The sequence below is a fragment of the Sarcophilus harrisii genome, chromosome 5, assembly GCF_902635505.1.
Source record: "Sarcophilus harrisii chromosome 5, mSarHar1.11, whole genome shotgun sequence".
NCBI lineage: Eukaryota > Metazoa > Chordata > Mammalia > Dasyuromorphia > Dasyuridae > Sarcophilus > Sarcophilus harrisii.
Window position 1 is genome coordinate 191246355 of NC_045430.1, and position 22072 is coordinate 191268426.

The window sequence follows — 22072 nt, forward strand, 5'->3', positions numbered from 1 at the left end:
ATTGGAGAACCCTATCTGGGACTTGCCAAGCTTCCCATCTAACCTTATGATTGCAACGCCATAGGACAATTCCCATAGGACCCCCAGGTCCTGAAATCATCTAGACACCCAGGTGCTTGACCACAAAAACAGTAAAAAAAACTGACCCTGAAGTGTGAACAGAACACGAAGCATGATTTTATGTCTTGGTATAGAGAGGACCTTGGTTTGGGGCTGAGGTTGATTCATGGATATTAACCTTACTGCTCCAGATGCTACTTCAAAAGGTCTCACAGTATTCCTGTCAAAGGTAGAGCAGTTTTCTCTGATTTTGGAATCACTAGCATTAATCATGTTGTGCATCAGAAAAGACACAGCCCTGAATTGTCATCAGCATAAATCTTAGCATAGGATGTGGAATGGGGATGGGGGAGTATTGTGCCACAATTCCCTTTTATTGTCTTGCCTCAGTTTCCTTAATTGTTCTGCCTCACTCTCCCTAATTGTTCTGCCTCAGTTTCCCTAAATTGTTCTGCTCAGTTTCCCTAATTAGTCCTGCCTCAGTTTCCTTAATTGTTCTTCCTCAATCCCCTTAGTTGCAAACCCCCCTCCCCCACTCTGGTTCATTAAGACTGGTATAACTCAGAGGTTCTAAATTGTCAATGTGTAAACTCAAAAAAGGGGGAGTCCAGAATTCCTGGCTCTAAGCTAGACACATCTTTAACTCCCAGTTTGTTAGAATTTATGGTCCTATCCTGCAACCTGTCAGAACTAGATTGATGGTTCCTTCCTGGAGATTCCTGCTTACCAGAATTTGGAGTCCTTTGTTTAGCTACTGTGTATAAATATGTCATTGAGAACTTATATTGGTTGCTGGATGCTTGGGACATCAGCCCTGGGGGCGTCATGCCCCAGCACAATCTCTCCCTTTCAATAAAATATTAAAAACTCTCTAATCTCTATCTTATCTCAGTTTCTCCAGCATTACAGGAGGAGAAGAACTTTGGTTCGGTTCCAGGGCTGTATAGAAGTGAAATCTGAAATCCCAATATTAAAAAAGTAAAGAGCTCCAGAGAGCAAATATCTCACTGTTCTTTTAAAAAAAAGTCAATGAACTAGCTGATTTCAAAGACCACTTCTTCCATGTAGCTTCCTATTACAGCACTCCTTCATTGTTGAAGAGGATCATGAGATCAAAAAGATGATGCAAGTGTTGGAGTTCATCACCAAATGTCGGAGATCCCAAAAGTTTATTTGGGGTTACAGCTGGTGTACTGAGGTATCTCAAGAGAGGCTTAGAAATTGTCTCCAAATCAAAAGGCAAAGATTTTATTACTTTGCTAACTGGGTTAAATTCCATATGGGGTTTTAGCAATTAAGAATGGGAAAGAGGAGAGCTAAATTCCCTAGCAGAACTCAGAATTAAGCAGAAGCAAGAGGCCACTAAGGAGGAAGATCCCAAGTTCCTAATGAATCTTTGACACCAAAAGGCACTGTGCTCTAAGGATAGATGCAAAAAATGGAAAAACAGTCCCTGCCCTCATAGTCTATACAATTCAGTGGGGGAGAGAACAGACAAACATATACAAAGCAAGGATATATAGAAATAATAGGATAAATAGGAAATAACTCAGGGTAGTCACTACAATTAAGAGAGATTAGGAAAGGCTTTCTATAGAAGGGCAGTGTTGCTGTTGTTTTTCCTTTGTTTTCAAATTACACACACACATATGATTTGCACATGAGTGGGATAGAAGTAGGGCAGAGTGCACAAAATCATCAGCCTCATTCTTTCTTCCAGAGTCATAGAAGGGTTTTGAACATCAAACAGAGGATTTTCTTTTTGATCCTGGAGGTAAAACAGAACCAAAGGAGTTTATTTAATGAGGAAAGTAGGGAAATGACATAGTTAGACCTGAGGTTTAGACAGATCAATTTGATAGGTGACTAGAGGAAAGACTAGAGCAGTTAAAAACTTTTAGGAAGGAAAATCAATCAGCAGGTTACTGAAATAATCCAGATATAAGGGAATGAGGGCCTGTATAAGAAAGAGATAGTATGAAGGCAAAATCAATAGGCCTTGGCAGCAAATTGGATATAGGCAGGGAGAGGAGAGTGAGCTGTTGAAGATGACATCTAGGTTGTAAATTGGGAAGACTAAGAGAATGTGGATATTTTCATTAGCAATAGGAAATTGGAAGAGGAAAACGTTTAATTGTAAAGTAATGACAATCAGATCCATTACCTAGTGCCCTGCCCACAGATTTCATTAACACTGATTTATTCAAAACCCAAAATATCTGGTCACAAAGACAGGACAGAAGGTATGCTGAGGTGACCTGATTCCAGACCAGTATTCTTCTTTGCAGAACTTGAAGTACCCAAATGTATAGCCTGTGGTTCAGCTAGATTTAGAGAGAAGAGCTAAGAAAAAAATTATTTATCCATTCACAAGTTGATAATGAAAAGAATGGGGTTATAGTTGCAGGGCATTTGTTCATTCTTCTCCCTTCTCAAATCCCCCTCTTTCACTTTCTACTTAGCTGGCTGAAACTATGAGAGTGTTATGCTTAGACAAGATCTTGTACCAGCAAAATTCGAGGCAGGAATTACAATTTATGTATTTTTATTACTAAAAGGAAAGAGAAAAGAAAGGTTTTCAGTCTCTTCACAGTGGTAGTACCCGACATATCTTAGCCGAACTTTAAAGATTCAATCCACAGAGTTGGAGGACTCTGCTGAGTCCTTCTATGCTAGCATTGGAGAAAATCATAATCCTGGTATGTTACCTAAATACTTAATGTACAATGCATCTAAGCTATACTTCAGCTATTTATTTGCTCTACATAAGACACCCTTGAAAGGCAATATTGGTCAGCTCACGTTGACAAAGACTTAAAGCATGAATAAATAACCCCTAACTCTTCTATTCTCCTTGAAAAGTGATATTTAATACTTCAAAATGTGAATCATTTTGTAATTGCTGATCATCCCATTCATCAGCACCATAATTTTCTGCATTTTCTGAATTATTCCTTCACATTTGGCAAATCCAAGTTGTATTTTGGATTCATTCTTCTCTCTTTGGTCAACTTCTCCAAAAGGATGCAGCTTCAAAAAATTCAGAAAGGGCATCTAGGTGTTCAGTGGATAGAGTGTTGGGCTTAGAGTCAGGAAGATTTATCACTCTTAAGTTCAAATCAAGACTCAGATACTAATTAGCTGTGTGATCCTGGGCAGGTCAGTTAATCCAGTGTCCCTCAGTTTCCTCACCTGTAAAATGAGCTGGAGAAGGAAATAGCAAGCCACTCCAATATCTTTGTCAAGAAAATCCTAAAGGAAGTAATGAAAAGTTGGACATAATTGAAAAATGACTGAATGAAAAATAGCACAAAGTGGAGAAAACATGACCTGCCTAGGTATAATTAATTTTTGTGTATGATTGCTTAGGCTCAGATAGCAGAATCAGAATATTGTTTGGGAGGTAGATTTTTGACTTTATAGAAGTATAAACTTCTGAATGCTTAGAGATATACCAAAGTGGCATTGGAACATAATTGGCTTCCTCGCAATATAAGTTTTCAAACAGACTGGCTCATTCAATCATTTGTCACAAATGATATAGAGATGATTCTTAACCAAATATGAGTCGGACTAAAGAGCTCTGAGGGCTTTTCTCCACATAATGCTCTGTTATTTAATTAGTCCTGGTCCTTTCCTAGAGAACCTTGAGGCTTTTCCTGGCTTTTCTGCTCATATCCAAGAAGCACAGAAAAAGTGTACATGGTCTATACCCTAGAATAGACTCCCAGAACAAGCATTTAGTGCAGAGGAGATCATAAAAGGGAATCCTAAAGGCTTGTGTAGTTGTTCTTGTTGTTCAGTTGTGTCCAACCTTTCAAACAAATTCATGGGGTTTCTTTTCTTTTAATTAAATTTCTTACTTTTAAAAATATTTTATTTTTAAATTACGTGTGAAAACAATTTTTAACATTCATTTAAAAATATTGCGTTCTAAATTTTTTCTCTCTCTCTTCTCATCTTTCACTGAGAAGGCAATATAATATAAGATTGCCATCATGTAAAACATTTCTATTTTGGTCATGTTCCAAAAGAAAACGCGGACAAACCCCCCCAAGATAAATAAAGTACAAGGATACTCACATCCCCACCCCCAACATGCTTACTTGGATTTACATTTAAAAATTCATCATTCCTTTCTCTAGAGGTGGATAGTATTTTTCATCATAAGTCCATCAGTCCTGGGAATAGCTTAGTCATTCACATTTGATTATTATACAATATTGCTGTCTTGGTGTACAATATTCTCCTCTTTTTGTTTAGTTCAATTGTATCATGTAAGTCTTTCCAGGTTTTTCTGAGAGCACCCTGCTTGCAATTTCTTTTAGCACAATTTTGTGCCATCACTATCATAAATCTTTACTTGTTTAGCTATTCTCATGGGATTTTCTTGGCAAAAAAATATAGCAGTGATTTGTCATTTCCTTTTCCAATGTGTTTCCATTTTGTTTCCATTTTTATAGATGAAGAACTGAGAACTGAGGTAAATAAAAATTAAGTAATTGCCCAGAGTCTCATAGCTAGTGAGTGTCTGAGGTCAGATTTGAATTTATATACACATTTGTTAATTTTTTAAAAAGTAAAATTAGATAAAATAAAAATTTAAAAATAGAGAAATAAACCATAGAAATGCTTGTCTGAGAAGTTAGTAACTACAAGGCAAATAAAAATATTTGTCCAATAGACCGCTAATCCTCAGTGACCATGTGAGAGAATTCAGAAGACCCCATAGGAAAAGAACAAGGATTCACTATAAAGTATCAATGATGCAGCAACAATGGAGGTATGAATTGCTGCTCTATACCTCTTTCCTATCTACATGAGATCCTTAAATATATAATCCTGAAAATGCCCCTGGTTACACATATTCCTTGGATATATGGTTTTTAACATGTGTTTCTTTCTTGTGTCTACTCTTCTCAGGAATAATGTATTTACATATATATATATATATAATACAAATATATGTGTGTGTATAATATACACACATACATATATATATATATATTTAGTGAAGTAAACAGCAATTAAATCTGAGGAAAAGATTTATTGCTACTTTTATAACTCTGATTTCATTAGATATCTTTACTCTAAACAAATTCTGTATTACTGTTATCTAGTAACAGTACAAAGATAGGGAGGGGCTGGTGCTCTATACTTTCTCAGTGGGTATAAGTACATAGAGTACCATGAATCTAGAGTAGATAGCTGGAGGGACCCACTTCAGAGTGGAGAAAGGTGGTGCTCTAGGTACTTAATTAGGATAAACATCTGCCCTCTGTTCTTAAAGGATCCTGGGGCAAGATTGTTTGTTAATTTATTAACTAGAAGCAGAAACTAAGGATAATGAAAACTTAATGAAAAGGCTTTCTTATGACTGTTCTTAGAGAAGGGATTTGGCTATGCTGCTTCCCCCACAGAGTGTACAAATCCTTAACAAAGCATTCTTGAATTTTTTGGGGGTACTAAGGGAAGGAGAAATTTTACCCAATTTAGAAAGCGATGTATCTGGAGCTCCACCTCCAGATTCTACCTTCTAAGTCTTTAAGAGGGTGAAAAATCATTTGAAAGAAACATCCCATTCTTTCCCCAATAACATCATGGAGCCCCCTCTTCTCTTCTCTTCTCTTCTCTTCTCTTCTCTTCTCTTCTCTTCTCTTCTCTTCTCTTCTCTTCTCTTCTCTTCTCTTCTCTTCTCTTCTCTTCTCTTCTCTTCTCTTCTCTTTTCTCTTCTCTTGGCTCATTTTTCTCCTGGAAGTGGGTGAGTCCTGGGCAGAGATGGGAAATACTTTAGCAGGATGGTCACATTCCTTTGTAGTTATAATGTCAACCTCTTACCTAAGTTCCACCTCTTCTCTTCTGACTCTTTTCTTTTCAGAATCTGTGCATTCTAAAATCACCTAGATCCCAAAACATCTCATCATAGAGAAGGGACAGGAGGTGAAAATGAGTTGTGAACAAGACACCAAGGATACTAGCATGTTTTGGTATCAACAAACCCCAGAGAGTGGGGAGAAAGCTCTTGTGCTTGTTCTTTACTCCCTGAGAAAGGATAATATAGAGGATGGTGACTATCCTAAAGGATTTAAAGGCCAGAGACCAGAAACCAACATTTTTATTCTCAGCAAACCATCTGCAGAACCCAGGAACTCTGGAATGTATGTTTGTGGTTCTGACCACAGTGAAGAAAGGGCACCTCATTTCTATGCACAAATCTCCTTTCCCCCTAGCTCAGGAAGTAAGAGTTTGTGGGGAGGAAAGAGTGCAGAAAACTGTTATCCAATATAAAAGCAGTCCACAAGAGAAACCAAAATTGTTTGGTGTAACCTCATATCAAAAAGGAAAAAGAATAAACTAACTGTCTGAGTTGGTGGTTGAATAAAATTCACAATCCGTGATGGTAGATCCTTCTCATCAGTTAGGTCTTCACATATGTGAGTTGATATAGTGTACTAAGCCATGTGCAAGTCTAGAAGCTTGGGTAGGATTCCCTCTTCTCTCTCAATCTTCTCTTAGATTTTAGATATATCCCTGTAGCCAACCCAGAGTTAGTTCCTCTGATTGGACTGAGCCCCTGAGATTTGGGAGTGTTTAATGGTGAATCAAGTTTCTTAGAAGTGTTGATATAAGGACATTTGGATTTTGATTATCCAGAAACCAGAAGATCCAAGAAATAGAGGAACATAAGATGGCATTGATATGGGATGGTAGACTTATGGATGATCTTTTATATCAGGTTTCATAATTTAAATTTTAATCATTAAAAACTAGCAAACTGTTAAAAGTTTTTGTGATAACCAAAATAAGAGAATTTTTGGCAAGAATTAAATGTGGATTAATTTCTCAGATTAGTAATAGGAAGATACTGAGAAATGTTAACTGAACACATTGTGGAATATATCCAGAGTTTAAGGTTTTTGCCATGGAATAAAGGTATAGACAAGGTACCACCATGAAGAATTATTGAGCATCAAGCTAAGTTATGGGGGCCCAGAGCTCCCAAGAAGAGGATGAGTTGATATGAGCAGCATAAAGACTGAGAGAAGTCAAGATTTACAGCATAATTCTTTGGATACTACCTCAATAAATATTTGTTACATTTAACTGAATTAGAAAAGAGCTATCTACCTCATAATTTACTTAGCAGTGGACAAATGTTTATAATAGGATTTTAAGGAAATAGTTTTTTTTTGCCTTTGCAATTTTTGCAGAGAAGTCTAGCATCTAAAGAACTTGTAGTCTTCCTATTTTTTAATTTGAAGGAAGAGTTTGGAAGTTTATGAGATATATTGATCTTTGAACTTCACATTGCTCAGATAATTTAATCTTAAATGCTTGTTGTCTCAAAGACAGTCTGTGTCACAATCATATGGGATCCTGCTTCCTTGGGCACAAAACGGTCATATTTAGAAAAAGTTTAAGAAGCCCTGAATAAGTTGACACTCTTATTGAGTTGTGCAGCACCTCCCAACCAAGATCTGTTCACAGGATCAGGAATTTTGGCCTTGAATACCCCTCAAGAGTCACTTGGACCATATCCTTTCTTTTACAAAATAGGTAACTGAGATTCAAATGGGGGAAATTGTTTACTGAACATCTCTTGGGTAGTGTGTGGAATAGATAGAATTAGAATCCAGGGCCTCTGACTTCCAATATATCACTCATTTTACTGTACTAATCTCACTAGTATGCCCTCTTTAGTTGGTCTGGAACACGCTATTCCTGGAGAGTATCATCATATTATTGATGTTGGAATTTTGGAGGAAGAGGTAATTAAGGTTAACTTACTTAGAGTCACAGAACTAGAAAGAGGGTCTTATAAAATTAATTGGTTCCCCCTCTCACTTGACACCTTCCCTGATAAAACTTTAAATTCCACTGAATTAATTTTATGCAATTGAATTGTTCAAGATAGTTGATGGTATGCAAAAAGGGGTTAACAACTTCTTTCTCCCAATGCACAAGAGAAGAGACAACTGTCTTTCTCAACTCAGTGGTTTGCAATGCAAAAGTGGAAATTTTTTGGAAAAGAATTCTACTTCAATTTTATGCTAATCTAGTATGGATGTGATTGTGATCAAGATGTATTAGAAAAGACAAGTCAAAAGGTGCTTGAATTTATGGAAAACTGACATCCCAGACTAAAAGCTGAGATCCAGATAAAAGAGAAGTGGTTTAAGGTCATAGAAAGAAAAATCATTCTGACAATCTGAAGAGGTAAGATGAAGAAATGAATATAACATGCCTTGAGAACAACAACAACAAAAACTCTTGTCTATTGTCTAACATGTAACTAGCTTGTGTACATGTTCTTTTCTTGCTGTCTGTAGTAAAGTACTGAATACCAAATGATGACACACAGACTTGAGAATGTGCTGCTATTGTGAAAAGTCATTGTAAGAAGGATTTTATAGTATTTAACATAACCATATTATAACTGAAGTTATATTATATTATATAGTATATATATATTATGTAGTATATTCTATTATAATATATTGATATATTGTATAATTATATATTATATCATTAACTATATAAAATAACATTAATGTATTATAACATATTGATAATAATATATCATATTATAATATAATGGAAGTGGACATAGAAGCAGGGAATGAATAGCCAACTATTTGCTATACCACCATCATAAAAATGAAAAAAATTGCCCTTTGCAGGAGCCAATAAAGGCAATAGTTCCATAAATGGAGATGGTGCAACCAAGCAAGGAAGTCCCAGAGTTCTTGTTCTACATCACTGGGCCAACACTCAGGGGCATGAAGGCATGGACCCAATCTATTCTGATGGACCTGAACCCATCATGGTCAACAGACTCTTTTGCTGGGTCTCCATTTTTCTTCTTGGATCAGGTGAGTGCTGCAGAGTGAAGGAAACTCCTCCTTCTGAGGATAGGAGATTCACAGTTTTCTCTTTCACTGGAGGATGAAGTAAAAGTCTCCCAGCTTCTCTGTCCCAATTTCTGTCTCTTTTCCCCCTCCCACAGTTCTCACTGAAGCAGGAGTCACCCAGACACCCAGACATCTGGTCACAAAGATGAAGCAGGAGGTGACACTGAGATGTGAACAAAATTTGGGCCATAATGCCATGTATTGGTACCAGCAGGAGCCACAGAAAGGACCCAAGATAATGTTTTCTTATAGTTATATATATATATATATATATATATATATATATATATATATAGTTATAGATGACTGGAAATGAGACTGTTGCTCTGCGATTCAAGCCCACAAAAGTCAGTAATCACTTGACCCTCAGCATCCACCCTGTGGAAGCAGAAGACTAGTTACCTACCTCTGTAGTAGCAGCAAAGACACAGCCTTGCAGAGTCATCTCCAAGCTGTGCAGAAACCTTCTATCCCCAGAATAGGAAGAAAGGAGGAAGAAAAGTCACCACATCAGAGACTGGCTCACATTAGGGAACTTCTGGAGGGAGGAGGAAGAACTCTCATAACCATATCATAAGAGAGTTTTGAAAGGAGCTCTCATTCCTCATATCAGCAGAGTTCTCTGTTTAATTAGAAAATGACAGTCTGCATTGGCAGGAGATCCTCACTAGAAGCTTCTTACTCTGCTGAAATCAGATGGACAGTTTAAAACAAAAGCAAATTTCATTCCTTCATATTACATTACTTGTTGGGTTCTTTTCTTCTTAAATGATGTTGTAATGAGGAGAAAGGACTCTATTTGGAGATGTTACAGAGTAATTTTCTATCTCCTGTCAGGCTATCAATTTATTATCTGTTAACTGATTAATCCCTCTTGTGATATTGTAGGTGGGACATCAGCTGAATATGAGTGAGATTTCCTAACTTCCATGTAAAATACCTTGTTGATTTAATATTTTTGAGCTTCCTTGGTGCCTCACCAAGGCAAGCCTCACCAAGAGGTAAAGAGTGTCCTGGTAAAATGCTGGGCAAGATCCATAGAGTAACTTCTCTCAGGAGCATGATGGGCCTCCCTTTCTTCATGCAATGACCTGGAAACTGTCCAACAAAAAGCTTTGCTAGTATTCTTAGATCCATTCCTTTCCCGTCTTTTCTGATTGCCTTTTGGTGGACATACGCACTGTCCTTGGGGAACAGATGTTGCCTTAGTGTCCCTCCATTGTACCCATCTTGATCCCATGCTTGTGTTGCTCCATTCAAGGTATCCAGATGTCCCTTGTGAATTAAATGGGACAAAAAACGGGTATTTTGGTTTGGACCATTTTCCTAATAGATGTTTATGTGAAAACCATTTAAGGCTCAACTAAGAATTACCTTAGACATGAAGTGTACAAATCTCTGGGGGTGTTTGGGACGTTCAGGGAGGACCAGCATCTGTGGTGAACATCCACACTCTGGCAACACTCTCTCAGTAGGTGGGCTAAATCAGGCTCTGTGTTACCAACAGCTTTCAAACCCCGTCAGTGAGTTAGGGGTACGTCTACCCCAAACATGTGAGAACTTCTCCAGATGGAATAGTCAAATGAGAACAACTTGTTTAAATACACATGAAGGTGGCTGAAGTAGGCTCTGAGCTCTTAGAGTTTGAGAAGATCCCAAAGAGCCTGAGGTCATTCACTGAATCCTGGTTCATTGGTAGTTATCCTGATGACTTTATGCACATGTTGCATGTATTCTGACTTTTGTTTTGCTATTGGACCTTGAAGACACTGTGGCAGGATGGTGAGATTGATGACTCTGTACAATGTTGTGATATGGGAGCCACCTGCCAGTGGCTGCTGGAGGTCTAACTCATACCTGTAGAATAGATCTCTTCATGTGAGAAGATAATGATGATACAAGGAGACTGAGAGGCCGTTGTTGTTCTCTGACCTCTCTCTTGAGAGGCAGTTGTGTTGTTTAACCTCCCTCCTCTTCCCTCTGTCTCCAATTTATTTCATTCCCAATTCACAAGCCTTCTATGAAGGCTCCTTTGCAACTCCTTCAGGTTTATGATTCACAGCTGTGGAGGCTCTCAGAGAATTGACCTGCCCCTTCACTTAGGCATGATTCTTAACAATTTATTCCCCTTTTTTTGTTTTATAGGAGTGTGATCATTTTTCCCCCACAGAATGGTCAGTAAATCCACATGCTAAGGTATCTGAGTCCACATGTTAGGGAGTACAAACAGCACTATAGCAGGTGTTGAAGCTTGTGAGATGTCATGGAGACAAACTTTCAAATGGAGATGAGGACTATAGTCAAAACAGGCTTTTTCATAAGTCTCTCATCAGTCTCCTAGCTCGGCCCTTTGATGTGTTGGCCATTTAATTACCCCAACTAAAAAAGTCTTATGGGTCTCTTCTCCCTTTTCTTCCCCACAGGTTACCAAAGGAACTCTGGGAGGATCCTTCTCACAAATAGCTCTCTGGTGATACTGCTTCTTTGTTTCCTGTGTTTCTTGTGTTTCTTGTGTCCCACGTTCCAGCACCAGTACAACTCATTTAAATCCCATTCATAAGCTTGTAGAAACATTATGCATAATGTCATTGTTCTTCAAAAATGAAGAATGAACAGCAATACATCTCTGTCTAAGTCATCATTCTTGTAAGTTTCTTGAAGAGTAGTGATATTTTCTTTGTAAAAGACCCAAAATACAAGGTCTTAACCATGATTCTCTAAATGCCAAGCAAATATTCAGAGAAGATATGATACCAATTACGAAGAATCTCCAAACACTAAAAAAAAGTCTCCTATGTGAAATTAAGAGTAATTTAAAAGAAGTCAGCATATCCATGTCAGGAAAACAAAATTTGGTAAAAAAATGTCCTTTTTTGATTATGAGAGGTAGTTTGATGTGTAGCCCATTGAGCTAATTGGACAAGTTTTTAAAACTAGGTCAGGTGCTTCCAAAGTTCAAAGCATGGAAACTCTAATATAAATGGGGCAGGAAAGACTTTAATCTGGAAATCATAAGAGAAATGGTGCCATCCCTTTCATAATTCCATCTGTTCTTGTCCTCATCCTCAACATTGCTAGTGAGTATAGAGAGAGACATATACACAAGAATAGTTTAAAATGGAGAAGAAAATATTTAGAAATGTTTATGTTTTTAGCCTGTTCCTTTTTTTTAATTGGGAAAACATATATGAAAAAAAATCCCATAATGATATTAGTTAAATTCATTTTTGTAGATATTCTGAAACTCAGGTCCTAAACTTGAAAAAAAACATATTTTAATATTTATTTTATACCTACAAGTATATTTTAATGTCTACCTAATATTATTGATTATCTTATAGTGCTAAACATTTTATTTTATTTATTCATATACATTGTGGGAAAGAATGCAGTTATTGAGTCATTTTCAGTTGAGCTCAACTCTTTGTGAGCTCTTTTGGAGATTTTCTTGGTAAAGATATTAGAGTGTATCTTTATACCATTACTTCTCCAGTTCATTTTAGACTTAAGAAACTCAGCCAACCAGGGTTAACAGACTTGTCCTGAGTCACATGATTGGTAAGCGTTTGAGGACAGATTTGAGCTTAAGAAGACAAATCTTCCCAAATTTAAGCTCACTGCTCTATTCACTGCACTTTCTAGGGACCACCTTTAGTTGTTTCAGTTCATTCAGTTAAGACTTTGTGATCTTAATTGGGATTTCCTTAGCAAAGTTAACCAGAGTGGTTCGCTATTTTCTTCTCTAGCTCATTTTACACATGGGGAACTAAGGCAAACAGGATGAAATGATTTATCAAGTTCATAGAGTTAGTAAATATCTGAGGCCAGGATCTGAACTCAGGCCTTCCTGATACCTGGTTGAATGTTCCTTCCATTGGGTTATCTAGCTCCTACTCCAAAACAGACCTTATTATGCAAGTACTTATTATGCAAGGCATACAAACTACATCTCAGATATTAATTTCTTCCATTTAAAAGACTCATTTAAAAAACAACACTCATAAATACACATAAGCAAAAATTAAGGCATGAAAAAATAACAACTCTCTTCTCCTAGGGAGTTGATATTAAACATGTAAATAAAAATGACTATAGAACATGCAGGTCACCTTCCTCTTGACTCTGCATTTTTTGAATAACTCCCTCAAGGTCCCTATATTTTGGCCAGACCAAGCTATGTCTTGAACTCACTCTCTCACTGTAGTTATCTTCTCTAAGAATGAAATGTTTAGAAAACTTTCAGAAAGGAAAGGAAAGGACATGAAATGTGACACTTCCTAAGTTAGTGTTATCCTTTTTGTGTGATCTGCTTAGGCTCAATGGCAGAACCAATGATAATTTCTGATTGGTACTTTTTGATTCAATGGAAGGATAAACTTCTGAATGGGTGGAACTGTTGCCAAGTGGCAGGGGAGACATTGAACAGTGATTGGTTTTCTCAATAGAAATTTTTTTAAAAGACTGACTCATTCAATCACTTGTCAGAAATGTTAGAGAAATGATTTTTGACACAATATGAGTTGTATTAGAGAAACTCTGAAGATTCCTGTATATAAGATTTTGTGATACAATCACTTCTGGTCCTTTTCAGAGAACTTCAGGAAGTTTCAAAGGTCTTTCCTGGCCTTTCTCTTCAGGTGCAAGAAGCCCAGAAAATGTGTACATATTATGCTTCTCTACACTAGAATAGACAAACTCCGATTATAAACATGTGGTGCAGAGCAGATCATAAAATTACTCTTAAAGGCTTCTGTTATTTTATTGTTGTTCAGTCATGTCCAACCCTTCATGACAAGTCCATGGAGTTTCCTTTTTTTAATTAAATTTTTTTATTTTTAGAAATATTTCATCTTATAATTACATGTAAAAGCAATTTTAACATTAATTTAAAAAAATATTGAGTTCTAAATTTTTTCTCTCTCCCCTCACTTATCATTAAGAAGGCAGTATAATATTAGTTGTACATGTGCAGTCATGCTAAATATTTCTCTATTGGTCATGTTCCAAGAGAAAACATGGATAAAAAAACCCGAAAATAAACAAAGTACATATGCGCGCGCACACACACACACACACACACACCCACACACCCCTCATACTTTGATCTACATTCAAAGTCCATCAGTCCTTTCTTTCATGCTGTATAGCATTTTCATGAGTCCTTAAGAATTGTGTTAGAGCATTGTCATTCTTAGTTGATCATATAGTATTGCTGTCCAAGTGTTTCTTCTAGTACTATTTACTTCAGTTGTACCAGTTCAGGTAAGTCTTTCCAAGTTTCCCTTAGAGCACCCTGCTTCCAAATTCTCATAGCACAATATTGTGCAATTACAATCATAAATCATTCCTTTCCCATTCATTTTCACAAGATTTTGTTGGCAAAAAATACAGGAATGGTTTGCCATTTCCTTTTCTAATATGACTCTGAGTCCAGATATGTTACTCTTTCCACTGAACCAACCTCACCAGTGTGCCCTCTTTAGTCAGTCTGGAGTACCCTGTTTCTGAGGATTGTCATTATATTTTTGATATTAAGGTTATTTTGGGGGGAGGCTATTAGGGTTAAGTGACTTAGATCACAAACTTGTATCTGAAGCTGGATTTGAATTCAAGTCCTGACTCCAGGGTGGATGCAATACCCACTGTGTCACCTAGTTTTCTCTCATCATATTATTGTTGAATTTGGTGTGGATCTCTGCAGCATTAATCGTGGATTTCCAGAAGGTATCATTGTCCAAAACATCAGTCACAGATATATGAAATTTTGGAGCACAAAGTTAGGAGGAAGGAAGAAAGTACACTTTATATGAACCTTTCTGATTCTCCCTTATCTTTGTGCCATTATTTCTTCATTCTTCACCAAATAAAGTTAAGACCTTTATCCATGTACCATATATGAAGTTAGGAGAAATTTTATGACATTCTTGAGGGTAACCCAACTCTGACCCTAACCAGTTGTGTGATCTTGCACAGGTCCCTTCTCCATTGCACCTCACATTCATCTTTTGTACAAATGGGAGTTTGAGCTTGATGATTCTGAAGACTCTCCCCATAGCATGACATGTGTTCCTTCATAAAGGATAAAATAAAGGTGAAGTATTTGATGAGCTAAAAATGCATAATAGATAAGGTCTTATCTTGTGACAAATGTTCAGTTTTTTTCATTGTTAATTGTGTTACTTCCCATCACTTGGGTGAAATGCTCCTTCACTCTGTAGTTTGGTTTCATTGATTTCCTCTCCATTCCTGATCCTTTTCTCTGAAATGTGTCCCTGTAGCCCCCTCTCTCTCCTCACAGAGCTCTCTCCACAAGAGAGCAGCAGCAAATGTAATTGGTCCCCACCCCCACTTGCACTTTCCCTGATAAGGCTTTAAATTCGATGGCATTATTTTAAGCAATTTAGCAAAGTGGTTGGGTAAGCAAAAAGAGATGAACGACACCTTCCTCCCAAGGCACAAGGGAAGAGACAACCGAGTTACTCAGCTCAGTAGCCTCTGATACCAAAAGTGGAAACGATTTGGGAAAGAGCCCTATCCCCATTTTACACTTCTCCAGTGTGGATGTGATTGTGGTCAGGATGGAATAGAAAAGAGAAGCCAGAAGATGATTGAATTTAGGGAAACCAGACGTCCCTGACTAAAAGCCTAGATCCAGATAGAAGAGGGGAGCTTTACAGTCATAGAAAGGAAAACAATTCAGGAACCAGAAGATCCAAGATAAAGAAGCCAGAATAACCTTCCCTGAAAGCAAGAAGAAAACAGTTCTCTGTGAACGTCGGTCTGTTTTTTAACCTTGTGCCCCTGTTCTTCCTTTGGTGCAGTTACTATCCCATGACAAAACTCAGAGCTGAGACTGAGCTTCTGTTGTGAAAAATCAGTATAAAAAGGACTTCAAAATGTTGGACAGAACCATATTTTCCTATAACTGAGGTTGGCCATGGAAGCAGGGAGCTAGCAGCCAACTGTCGGCTCTGCCCACTATGTGGCGCCATGTCACCACCAGCAGCCATTCTATGGGATGCTTTGGGGGATCCAATGAAGACAATGTTTCCATAAATGGAGATGGCGTGGCCAAACCTTGCTGCCCCAGGGCTTTTATACCACATCACTGGGCCAACACCGAGAGACAGGAAGGCAGGGACCCAACCTCTTCTGCGGGCCCTGAGCCCATCATGGCCAACAGACTCTTTTTCTGGGTCTCCATTTTTCTCCTGGGAGCAGGTGAGTTCTGGATAGAGAAGAATACCCTCAGTCTCGGGATAGGAGATTCAGAGCTTTTCCTTTTCCTGAAGTATGAAGTGAAAGTCCCCCAACTTCTATGTCTCAATCTCTGTCTCCCACAGCTCCCACTGAAACAGGAATCACTCAGACACCGAGATACCTGGTCACAAAGGTGAAGCAGGAGGTGATGCTGAGATGTCAGCAAGATTTGGGGCACAGTTACATGTACTGGTACCAACAGGAGCCACAGAAAGCACCCAGGATAATGTTTTATTATACCCTTAAAGACATGAATTTAAATGAGACTGTTCCTCCAAGATTCAAACCTGCCTCATCAGGGAACGGTCACTTGACCCTCAAAATCCACCCTGTGGAAGCAGAGGACTCAGCCACCTACTTCTGTAGCAGCAGCAGAGACACAGCCTTGCAGAGTCATCTCCAAGCTGTGCAGAAACCTCCTGTCCCTGGCATAGGAAGAAAGGAGGGAGGGAAGTCACCACACCAGAGAGTTGGCTCACAAAGGGAAGTTCTGGAAGGAAGAGGGATTCTCATAACCCAGAGAGGTTTCAAACAAGCTCTCATTTCTCATATTGGTCTAATATACAGCTCTGTTTTATTAGAAAATGCTAGTCTGCATTGGCAGGAGATCTTTACTGCTGAAATGAGAGGGATAGTTCAAAATAAATATAAATTTCACTCATTCACATTACATTTTTTCTTGTGCCTTTTTTTCTTAAATTATATCAGAAGGAAAGTGAGGATCTCTATTTGGAAATGTTAACGAGTGGTTTTCTACCTCCTGTAAGGCTGTCACTTCACTATCTGCTCATTGTCTACTCCCTTTTTGTTATATCAGAGATAGGACCTCAACTTGATGTAATTTCCTAACCTCTATATAAAACAAAGACTTTATCATCTCAAGTTTCCTTGAAAGCTCTAGTCATAAAGAATATCATGGTGAAATGGATGATCCAAGTAGTTCTCTCAGGATGATCAGTCTCCCTTTTTTCTTGCAATTACTTAGAAGTTATCTGTTTAAAAACTTTCATAGTATCCTTGGGTGGATCTCTTCTATGACTTCCCCCCTGCCTTTTAGTGGCCATAGACACCATCTATCTTGGGGTACAGATGTTGCCCCAGTGTCCTTCTATTGTAGGCCCATTGATCCCAGGCTTATGCTGCTCCATTTAAGGTACCCAGCTGTCAATTGTGAATTAAATGGGACAAATAATGAGCACCTTTGTTTGCATCAATTTCCCAACAGATCCTTATGTGAAGCCCCTTTAAGGTTCAACAAAGAACTGCCTTAGATACGATGTACACCTCTATGGGGTTATATGGGGTGTTCAGGGAGAACTAGCACCTTTGTTGAACACCTATATCCTGGCAAAACTCTCTTGGATGCAGGCTGCATCCTACCAACACGTCTCAAAGCCATCAGTGAGTTGGGAGATATCTGTCTCAAGCATGGGAAAACTTCCCTAGATAGAGTGAGTAAAGGAGAACAATTTGTTCCAATGGACATGAAGGTTGCTGAAGTAAGCTCTATGGTGCTCTTCGAGTTTGAGAAGATCCAAAAGATCAAGATCATGCACTGAATCCTGTTTCATTGGTAGTCTTCCTGATGACACATTCTAAGAAAAAATACAGTTGTTGAGTAGTCATTTTCACTTGAGCTCAATTCTTTGTGAGCTCTTTTGAGGATTTTCTTGTCAAAGATGTTAGAGAGGTTTGCCCTAATTCTCTAGTTCATTCTGCACATGAAGAACTGAAGCAAACAGGGTTAAGTGACTCATCTGGAATCCTATAGCTAGTAAGGGTCTGGGGCCAAATTTGAACTCATGGAGATGACTCTTCCCAGTTTCAAGTCCAGTGCTCTATTCATTACACCACCTAGCTGCCACATTCAGTTGTTTCAATTATGTCTGACTCTTTGTAAACCTATTTGAGGTTTTCTTAGCAAAGATAATTGGGTGGTTTGCCATTTCCTTCTCCAGCTCATTTTACACATGGGGAAATTGAAGCAAACAGGAAGAAGTGACTTGCCAAGGTCACATAGCTGGTAAGTATCTGAGACCAACATTGAATTCAGATCTTCCTGATATCTAACCAAGTATTCAATCCACTGCACATCTCTCTCCCCATAAGAGACCAGAAAGTACTTATTGTATAGGGCATACAATCTATATTCAACTATTTATTTCTTCCATGTAGGGACACATTTAAAAGACAATACTCATAAATACACAAAAAATTAAAGTATGAAAAAATAATTCTTAACTCCCCTCCTGGGAAATTGATATTAAATATGTAAATAATCAAGTGACTACAGCTCGACCAAATCACCTTCCCCTTGGCTCTGCCTTTTCTGAGCAACTCCCTCACCCTATCTTTTTGCTAAGTTCAAGCTATGTCTTAGACTCATTCTTTTATTTATAGCTAGTTTTTCTGAGAATGGAATATTTGGAGAACACTCGGAAAGGAAAGGAAATGTGACACTGTGATACTTTGGGCCCAGAGGGCAGAACTAGTGGTAATGTCTGCTTGGTACTTTTCTGTTCATATCCCCAACCCCCAGAAAATGTGTACATGGCATGCTTCTCCATATACTAGATGAGTGCACAATCCCTTAAAAAGAATATGGTTCAGAGCAAATCATAAATTCTAAAGGAAGGGCATTCTAATAGGCTGTATTGTTGATATTCACTTGTGTCCAAATCTCTGTGACCAAAATAACTTATCGGTGGAATTTTGTTTTCGTTCATTTTTTTGTTTGTTTCTTTATTAAATTTTACATTTTAAAATATTTTATTTTTTTAATATATTTAAGAGGATCTTTAATATCCTTTAGTATAATTTACCCTCACTTTCCACATATTGAGAAGGAAACAATTTGATATGGTTTATGTATGTGCCGTCATGTAAGGCATATTTCCGTGTTAATTATGTTGAGGAAAAAACACAAACAAAAAAGAAAAAATAAAGAAACTTTTTAAAAAAGTATGCTTTGATCTTCAGTCAGACTGAATAAGTTTGTTTTTTTCTACTTCAGGTGGATACCGTTTTTCATCATGAGTCTTTTGGAGCTTGGAATAGCTTTGCCATTCACAGTTGTTCATCATACAACATTGCCGATCTCTACAATATTTTCCTGTTTTTGCTCACTTCACTTTAAATCACTTCGTGTAAGTATTATCAGGTTTAGTTCTGAGCAGGAAAAATTGTCATTAGTTGTGACCTGTTTTGCCACTGACTCTGAATAACTTGGAGGAGAGAGTGAGTTTGCACAGCCAACCCCACTTAATATATCCTTGTATTACTTGAATATACAAGAATATATTTGCATATATATTACTTCTGATTTTAGGGCTGGTGGTTTATCTGCTCTGCCACTTACCTATCCCTCAACATATTATTATTGAATTTGGTGTGGACCCATCATCATCACAGGGGCAGTAAGCACAGAATCCCAGAAAGTGGCATTGTCCACATCACAAACCACAGATATATGGAATTTTAGAGCACAAAGTTAGGAGAATGGAAACGGGTATTCTTCACATGTATCATTTCCATCTTGTTAATTGTCCCTCATCTTTGTGCCATTAATTCTTAATCCTTCACCAAACACAATTAAGACCTCTATCTACACACCAAACATATGAAGTTTGATTAGGAGAAATATGACATTTTTGAAGGTGACTCTACCTCAGACCCTAAGCAGTTGTGTGATCTTGTTCAAGTCCCTTCACCATTTCATCTCAGAATCATCCTTTGTATAAACAGAAGTTTGAACTTAATGATCTCTAAAGACTCTTCCCACAGTATGACATGTGTTCCCCCATAAAGGATAAAAGAAGGGAGAAGTATTTGATAAGCTAAAAATGCAAAATAATTATCTTCTCATCTTCTGACAAATATTCTATTTTCTTAATCCCAATCATTTTAGTAAAATTCTCCTTCACTCTCCAGTTTGGTTTCATTGCTTTCCTCTCCATTCCCATTCCTGAGGCTTTTCTTTGAAATTTGTCACTGTGGCCCCCTCTCTCTCATCAGGGAACACTTTCCACAAGAGGGCAGCAGCAAATGTAACTGATCTTCTCCCACCTGGCATATGCCCTAGTAAAACTTTAAATTTCATGAAATTATTTTTAAGCCATTTAACAAGATGGTTGAAGATTTGCAAAAAATGATAAACAGCACCTCCTCCCAATGCACACATATATAAGCAACTGTCTTTCTCATCTCAGTAGTCTGCAATGGCAAAAGGGGAAATCTTTTGGAAAAACATCTTACCTCAATTTTGTACTAATCTAGTATGTATATGCTTGTGATCAAGATGGATTAGAAACGAGATGCCAGAAGGTGCTTGGATTCATGGAAAACTGAGACCCCAGACTAAAAATCTAGATCCAGGTAGAAGAAGGGATGTTTAGTCACAGAAAGAAAAGCAATTCTGATAAACTCAAGAGCTAAGATGAAGAAAACAATTTTACACTCTGAAGAAAAGAAAACAGTTCTCTTCTCAATATATAGGTCTGTTGTCTAGCATGTAAGTAGTTTGTGTACATATTCTGTCCTTCGTTGCCTGTAGTAAAGTAGTTACTACTATATGACAAAAGACAGAACTGAGAATATGCTGCTGTTATGAAAAACCAGTATAAAACAGAACTTCAAAATATTTCCTATAACCAAATTTTAATGCAATTGAAGTTTGTGTGGCGAGCATAAAAGCTCAGAGTTAATAGATAACTATCTCTTTAACACACACACACACACACACACACACACACACACACACAGAGTTTATTTTGTGAGAGCAAGTGAAGATAATAGTTCTATAAACAGGGAAGATATAATGAATCTAGGGTACATAGCTGGAGGGATTCACATCAGAATGGAGAAGAGTGATGCTCTAGGTATTTAATATAAAATAAATATCTATCCTCTGTTCTTTTTTTTTTCTTTTTTGCTGAGGTTATTGGGGTTTAGTGACTTGCTCAAAGTCACACAGTTAGGAAATGTTAAGTGTCTGAGGCCAGATTTAAACTCAGTTCCTCCTGACTTCAGGGTTGGGGCTCTTTCCACTACACCAACTAGCCCCACTCCTCTGTTCTTAAAGGACATAGGACAAAAGTGTTTGTTAATTTATTACTTGGAAGCAGAAACTAAGGATACTGAAAACTCAATGAAAATGCTTCTTATGCATGTTCTTTGGGAAGTTGGCTATGTTGCTTCCCCCACAGAATGTGCAAATCCTTCTTAACAAAGCATCTCTGAGTCTTTTGGGGGTGCCAAGGGATAGACAGATTTTACCCAACTTAGAAAGTGATGCAATTAGCTCCACCCCCAGATTATACCTTCTAAGTTTTTACAAGAGTGAAAAATCAGTTGAGAGAAATGTCCAATTGTTTTCCCAATTCCATTATGGGCCACCTTCTTCTCTACTGTGTGGTCATTTTTCTTCTGGAAGCAGGTGAGTCCTGGTCAGAGATGGGAAATCCTTTAGCAGGATGATCATACTCCCTTGTACTTAGAAAGTCAACTTCTTAGGCCAAGATTGACCTGCTCTTTTCTGGCTTTTTTCTTTCCAGAATCTGTGCATGCTAAAATCACTCAGATCCCAAGACAGCTCATCATAGAGAAGGGACAGGAGGTGAAAATGAGATGTGAACAAGACTCTCAGGTTACTCAAATGTTTTGGTATCAACAAAAGCCAGAGAGCAAGGAGAAAGGTCTTGTGCTTGTTGTTTACTCTGTGGGAAAGGATAATACAGAGAATGGTGATGATCCTCAAGGATTTAAATCCCAAAGACCAGAAACCAACATTTTTATTCTCAGCAAATCATCTGCAGAACCCAGGAACTCTGGAATGTATTTCT

At 37.8% G+C, this 22072-nt stretch overlaps 1 protein-coding gene across 1 annotated transcript; it reads left to right on the forward strand.

The window, feature by feature from the left end:
• The first annotated feature begins 15952 nt into the window (after positions 1 to 15952).
• Positions 15953 to 17791, forward strand: LOC116419531. The gene is made up of 3 exons (XM_031940225.1): positions 15953 to 16193; positions 16316 to 16756; positions 17601 to 17791. The coding sequence occupies exons 1-3, from the start codon at positions 15953 to 15955 to the stop codon at positions 17789 to 17791; spliced, it is 873 nt and encodes a 290-aa protein (XP_031796085.1).
• The last annotated feature ends 4281 nt before the right edge of the window (positions 17792 to 22072 follow it).

Coding starts and splice junctions, on each gene's coding strand:
- LOC116419531 (XM_031940225.1), top strand. CDS start 15,953: ATGTGGCGCCATGTCACCACCAGCAGCCATTCTATGGGATGCTTTGGG. Junction 16,194..16,315: donor CATTTTTCTCCTGGGAGCAG/GTGAGTTCTGGA, acceptor TGTCTCCCACAG/CTCCCACTGAAACAGGAATC. Junction 16,757..17,600: donor GATTCTCATAACCCAGAGAG/GTTTCAAACAAG, acceptor TCTTGGATGCAG/GCTGCATCCTACCAACACGT.